The sequence below is a fragment of the Mandrillus leucophaeus genome, unplaced genomic scaffold (assembly GCF_000951045.1).
Source record: "Mandrillus leucophaeus isolate KB7577 unplaced genomic scaffold, Mleu.le_1.0 Scaffold160, whole genome shotgun sequence".
In the NCBI taxonomy this organism is placed as follows: domain Eukaryota; kingdom Metazoa; phylum Chordata; class Mammalia; order Primates; family Cercopithecidae; genus Mandrillus; species Mandrillus leucophaeus.
Window position 1 is genome coordinate 3,180,737 of NW_012101588.1, and position 6,169 is coordinate 3,186,905.

Sequence of the window (6,169 nt, forward strand, 5' to 3'; positions counted from 1 at the left end):
GGCCGGGACCGTGGAAGAGCGGGCACTGCCGTGGGTAGGGGACCCGCTGTCTGCGCGGGAGGTGAGGTCTCCCCTGCGGCTCACCGGGGACCCCTGCAGCGGCCTGGCCCGGCAATCTGGCGGCCGGGCGACGGGAGGTAGTTTGTGTACGGTTACCATGGAGACGCTGGCGGCAGGGCGAAGTGGGAGGGTGGCCGGGCGGGGTGAGGATGCTGCTGCGCTCTGCCCTGGCCGGGACCGTGGAAGAGCGGGCACTGCCGTGGGTAGGGGACCCGCTGTCTGCGCGGGAGGTGAGGTCTCCCCTGCGGCTCACCGGGGACCCCTCCTGCCGTCGTCTGCCTGTGTGTCCTCGGATAGGGTAGAGAGGCGATGTTGCATGTTGTCAGGGGTCCCTGTGCATGTTGTCGGGTCCGGGGCGGTTGTCTTTATTTATGTACTGTCGCACTTAGCCAAGTGCGTGGTGGTTAATAGAAGCCCGGTAATATTTGTTGAATGAGAGTGGTAGACTAAGGGGCTTTGTCTAGGCAGGCGGTGACCAGGCCAGAGTCATACAGTTTATATCTGGGCACTTTCAGGCAACAGGGCCTCAATAAATAAAAATGTATGTGTAACAATATTTAACATACGTTAAAATCATGGAGTATATACATAATGCCTTTTGTGATCCATTCCCACAAGTAACACAACAGATCTTACGTCCCACCCTGATTTATAATTATTATACTTTAACTTGGTTGAAAAGCAAGCACCATTTATTATTTTTATCCTGGTTTCTTAATCTATGGGATTCTGGTTAGTTGTTGATGTTAATTTGGCATCGCTGATATTCAATAAAATGCTTAATAAAAATTATCTGTTTTCATAAAGGCAAGCACTACCACCCGCAGTTTGAAAGGAGAAATATCTAATGTAAATGAGTTGATGGGTGCAGCAAACCAACATGGCACATGTATACCTATGTATCAAACCTGTACGTTGTGCCCATGTACCGTAGAACTTAAAGCATAATAATAATAATAAACTTTATGTATAGAAACACTGAACAAACGTCATTCTCTCTTTTGCAGTTTCTTTTTTAAAATGCAGTTTTTCGTTCATGGAAATGAGTTTGCTGTATCCTTTTATCATGTAGCACTTGGGCAATAATTGTTAACATCTGTTAACATTGTTAACATTTTAAGGGCCATATTAAAACACCGTGCTAATGCACTTTACATGTATTATATCATTTAATTCTTCAAACAATCCTATGAGGCAATTATTACCATGCACCTTTTACAGATGAGGAAACTGATGCTTAGAGATATTAGAGGCATTGCCCAAGGTCACATGGCTGTGAATTGTCAGCATTTAAACCCTTACTCCAGCATCTAAGCACTTAACCACTGCCTCTTTGGATGCTCATATTAATACAAAAATGATTCAGAGTTACGGAAGGGTCCTGAGTATTTGATTTGCAGGGAAGGCTATGAAACTGGCCTGCTTTTCCCCTGTTGCAGACTTCCAGCGCAGTGTTGCATTTAGCAAGAAGGCTCTGGTTCCAGTGGCTATTAGCAACAACAGTAAAGACAGGTCTTTATAATTAGGTATAAACTTCTATAAATTATGACTCTGAACCTTCCCCGAGACCAATAAGAAATATCTTGTTGAAAAAAAAGTTCTTCACTTTCAAATTTCCTACTGCTGGTGGTGTTCACCCTCTAGAGGTCCTGTGGATACGACAGACTCAGGATAGTGTGATGCAAGACAGAACTCAACCTCTTTCTTCTTTCCTCTTGAAGTCTGCTTCTCCTGTTTCTTTTAAAAGGCTCCTTGCCCTCTGGCTCCCCTAGGTTTGCATACCGGGTGTTGTTTCTGGCCTCTTCCTGGAATCATGGATGCCAAATCCTGTTAATTCTGTTCTCAGTTTTTAATTCTGTTCTCAGTGCACCTCACTTGTTCTCGTCTCTCCTCTAACCTGTGCTTCACCTTGACTCCTGTATCTCAGGCTTTCATACTTCGCTCATTCATCACAACATTGAGTCCTACTCTGTGCCAGGCAACTTGAAATAAAGGCAAGTCAGGGAAAGGAGGCTAAATCTGAACTCATCTGACCACATAACATCAAGACAGATTTGAAATAAGGTCCAGATTTCATAATTCACTGTAACAAATATCTCCAGTTAGAGAAACTATGCAGCCTTCATCTGAAAATGTCTTAGCTCAAGTCTATATTTAAAAATGGAGTCTAGTGATTATGTAAGTGTTGACCTTCAGCTGTGCCTCACGTGGAGGGTTGGGGCGGAGAGTCTCGGGCCAATACCACATGCACAGGCAATTCTAACACAGTGGGAGGGTGGAGTGGCAGAGACCAGCTGGGGGCCTTTGTGGAGTCTGGAGGAGGGACCCTTAACTCAGGCTAGCAGGGTGGGAGAGGCATGTTCAGGAAAGCTTCCTTGAGGAAATGACCTTTGAGAGTTAGCTGGGTGATTACATAAAAACTGTCCGATTTCACTACTTCTGATCTTTGCCCTCCTTTCCTTCCTGCCCATCTCTGCCAGATCACATCATCCCTCAAAATGTTGTTATTTGATCTGCTCATCAACTTTTAAATTCTCGCCATTTAATTTAGTGGGTTCAGCCTCAATCACCATTTTCAGAGTTCCCCTTGTCCACACACACCCTGTATGTCTTGATGCTTTGCATTGGCTCACTTGTTGACTTTGTTGGAACTTCCTTCCCTACTCCAGCTCCAGTGCGAGCCACTGCCACTTGCTCAAATTCAGCCCTTTTTTTTCACAACCTAGCTCAAGCAACACCTCTTCCCGGAAGTCTACCTGATGTCTTCCCCCAATCAGAAATCTCTTCTTCCTTTGTGATCACATAAATAATTTGTCTCTCTCTTTTTTTTTTATTGCTGCCATCAGTTTCTACCTTGCATTTAAATCATTTGAGTATAAGCAGGGTAAATACTCAGCTGGTACATACCAAGAAGACTGTTCCTATTGGGAAAATATTGGGGTCTCTATGTGAGTGGGTTAATAGTTGCAGCCCCAATGCCTCTAAGTGCCCCATCTCCTACCACCCCATCTAGTGGGTAGGAGTTTGAATATTATCTGTGGGCAATGTATCATAGCTTTTTTCCTATTGCTTAAGACCCTGTCCAGACCATAGATTACACGGTGGCTCACACCTGTAATCCCAGCACTTCGAGAAGCCAAGGAGAATAGCTTGAGCCCAGAAGTTTGAGACCAGCCTGGACAACATAGTGAGACCTCATCTCTAGTTATTTTTTTAAAAAGACTCTGTCCACCTTGCAAAATTGTTGTGGGGTTAATTGAGATAATGCAGTCAAGAGGACTTAGCACAGTGCTTGGTGTTAGTAAATGTTTATCTCATATTAGTGGTTCTTGCTTGAGAGTGAAGATGGTTTTGTGTTCCTTTTAGGAAACAGTTAATCAGTACTACTGGCTGAATGGATTTGCTCGACTTGGCAGGAAAATTTTGTAAAGTTAGAATTTCTGTAGGATTATTGTGTTATGGTTCAGGTATACTTTAAGCAGATAAGCTTTCAGGTCCTGAGTGATTAATTTTTCAAGTTGGCAAAAACCATCTCTAATAATTTGTAGTTTAACAAATATCAATTTAAAAGTTCTCCGCCCAAAGCCCCACTTCTAATTCTTCTAAGTCGGTTCACATGTATTATTAAATATTTCCATGATTGATTTAGTGAATATTAACGTATGATCATAACATATTGTGCAGATTTTACATTATTGTACAAGTTTCTCACAATATAATTGTTAAAGTGAGATTTGGTGGAAAAAGAGAAGAAGAAGGATAGAGAAAGTTGTGTTAGAATTTTTGGTAAAAATTATAGACAAAAATATTTTTAGCCCTGTAACTACATTGTTTCTGTCAGTATAGTGTTTGGTCAGTCTAAATTCCTCTATGCCCCCAGGTAATTCACAGAAAGAATTTGACCTGAGTAAATGTTCCTGCTTCATCACTCTCTGAAAGAGTCTAGTTTTTAATACAAACTCAAAGATAGCCAGAGAGAATCTTAGGTCAGGAGTGAGAGTCCGTTATTACTCCCCACAGAACTTTCTCTAATCTTTATTAGATTTGCCAGATTACTTTTGGACATTGTTAGACTAATTAGTGCCATGTGAGGCCAAAGGGGTGGCAAACCTGATTTAGGCTCTGGAAGAAGCCTGTTTATTGTGCAGAAACCTCTTCTCACTTAGTGGCACAATTTCTTACTGCAGTAGGTCTTTTAGAAACAGACCAACAAACCTGTCATGGCTGCTTAAGTTAGATGTTATGGGACTGAATTTGTATTATGCATCCAAAAATAATATGCATATATGTAGATATAAAAAATTGTGTATATATTTTAAATAATTATCATTGAATATTTTAAAGTGAAAGCCAATCATTTCAAAAGTATTAGAAATAAAATGTACTAGGCCCCTCATTGTTTTTGATAGTTATATTAATGAACATAATTGTAGGGACTGTGCTTAAATTCAAAATCCTGTATCAAAAATTCCTAAAATAGCATTGCTTATCAAGTAATTTTTTTACTATTTTAACTCAACACCTGGCATTTCCATATGAAAAGTATGACATATCGTTTATAGTTTTCATCACAAACTCTTTGGTTGGGGCCTGTATAGAGCTAAACAAATGTTCTTGTTGTCTATTGTTATGTAACAATGTTTAGAATCATAATATAGTAAATGTTTTTTGTCTAAGGAATCACCTGTTAAATTCTACTTATAGAAATGGAATCTTTTTAGTTTCCTGGGGAATATGTTACAAAGCAGTTTTCTGTTTTGCGGAAGTTATACTAAAATTGGGCAGCTGAAATAGGTGGAAAATCCATGTAGACCTCTCTCTCTCTAGAGATATGGCATTTTATGGGGTTTGAGTTTTTTTTTTTAAAGAAACACCTAATGCCATGTACTCATTAGAATTACGTTTTAAAAATCTGTCCTATTTTAAAGTTTAGATTTGTCTCCATGGAACACACCAACGTTTGAGAAGGATCTGCATTCTCATGGCCCTTGTAATGACTTTAACTCTTTCAGAAAGGGGTGTTGGGAAAGGATCAGTTGGTATTGATATTTGGTATTTATTTACTTAGGTCACTACCTCAAATTATAGGTGAGTTGGATCAATTCATTCAGTTGTATCATGGACAAATGTGGGGCTGAACCATTCTCTGAGGTTTGTTGCAAAATCAAGTGTCCTTTAGAAATACAACATTTCTGTCTAAAATTTAACCTTATAGTATCACATAGTGTGGAGGGCAGTGGGGAAGAAAAGGAAACTGTAAACATTTTAACGGGACCCTCAGTGTTTTTTGTAGGCTGAAGACCATGAGATGATTCGCTCTTCCTATTCTGTCTTCTTTCATGATTAGTCTTTCTCTCTGGGTTTAGCTTTCATCCTGGATTTCTTCCCTGCACATCTTTTTCCTCAGTTGTATATTTTTGAGGAAATTTTCCTCTCTACATTTTTGAGAGTTGTTCTCAGATCCTAACCTTCTAACTACTTGGTGGATTTTTAATTAAAAATTCATTCAGATTTTTAAAGCTTAATATAGAGGAATGGTTTAATATATGGATAGGCTTAAGCATTCATTTTTATAAAGTCCTGGATACAAATAATTAATGGGTTTTGTACCATGTATTTGCAGGGCATGGTGTCTATCTGAAGAATATTTTACTTTCAAAGGAAGGATGCTGTCTCCAGATGATAAAATGTTAGGAAAACTGGATCCGTTTTATCGATCTTCAGTGTCCAAGCAGAAGACCAGTGCAGAAATCATAAGTGAAGCACGAAATGCGTTAAGAACAGTTAGAACCCAAAGACCATTTACACCACAGGAAGCCCAAAGAAAACTATTCGGACCTGCATCCTCAAGAACGTCAGAAAATAGACCTCCTTCCTCCTTCAGGTATATGGTATTTCGCATTCTTGTTCACTCAGATATTTAAGCACCAGGTTATACTTTCCCTTAATTCTTATGGATAATTTTTAAAAATAGACTTATTTTTTAGAACAGTGTTAAGTTCACAGCAAAATTGAGTGGAAGGTACAGAGATTTCCCATGTACCCCCTACTACAACACATCCACAGCATCTCATTATCACCATCCCCCACCAGAGTGGTACATTGGTTA

The 6,169-nt window shown here is 40.0% G+C and overlaps 1 protein-coding gene across 1 annotated transcript in view; it reads left to right on the forward strand.

Annotated features, from left to right (window-relative positions):
• Nucleotides 1-180: 180 nt before the first annotated feature.
• ARMC2 (armadillo repeat containing 2) overlaps nt 181-6,169 on the forward strand; it is a 126,825-nt gene continuing 120,836 nt past the window's right edge. Inside the window, exons 1-3 of the mRNA XM_011975944.1 lie at nt 181-290; nt 3,136-3,247; nt 5,684-5,944. Coding sequence (XP_011831334.1) covers nt 5,727-5,944 — 218 coding nt within the window. The 5' untranslated portion in view covers nt 181-290; nt 3,136-3,247; nt 5,684-5,726. The remainder of the gene's footprint in view (nt 291-3,135; nt 3,248-5,683; nt 5,945-6,169) is intronic.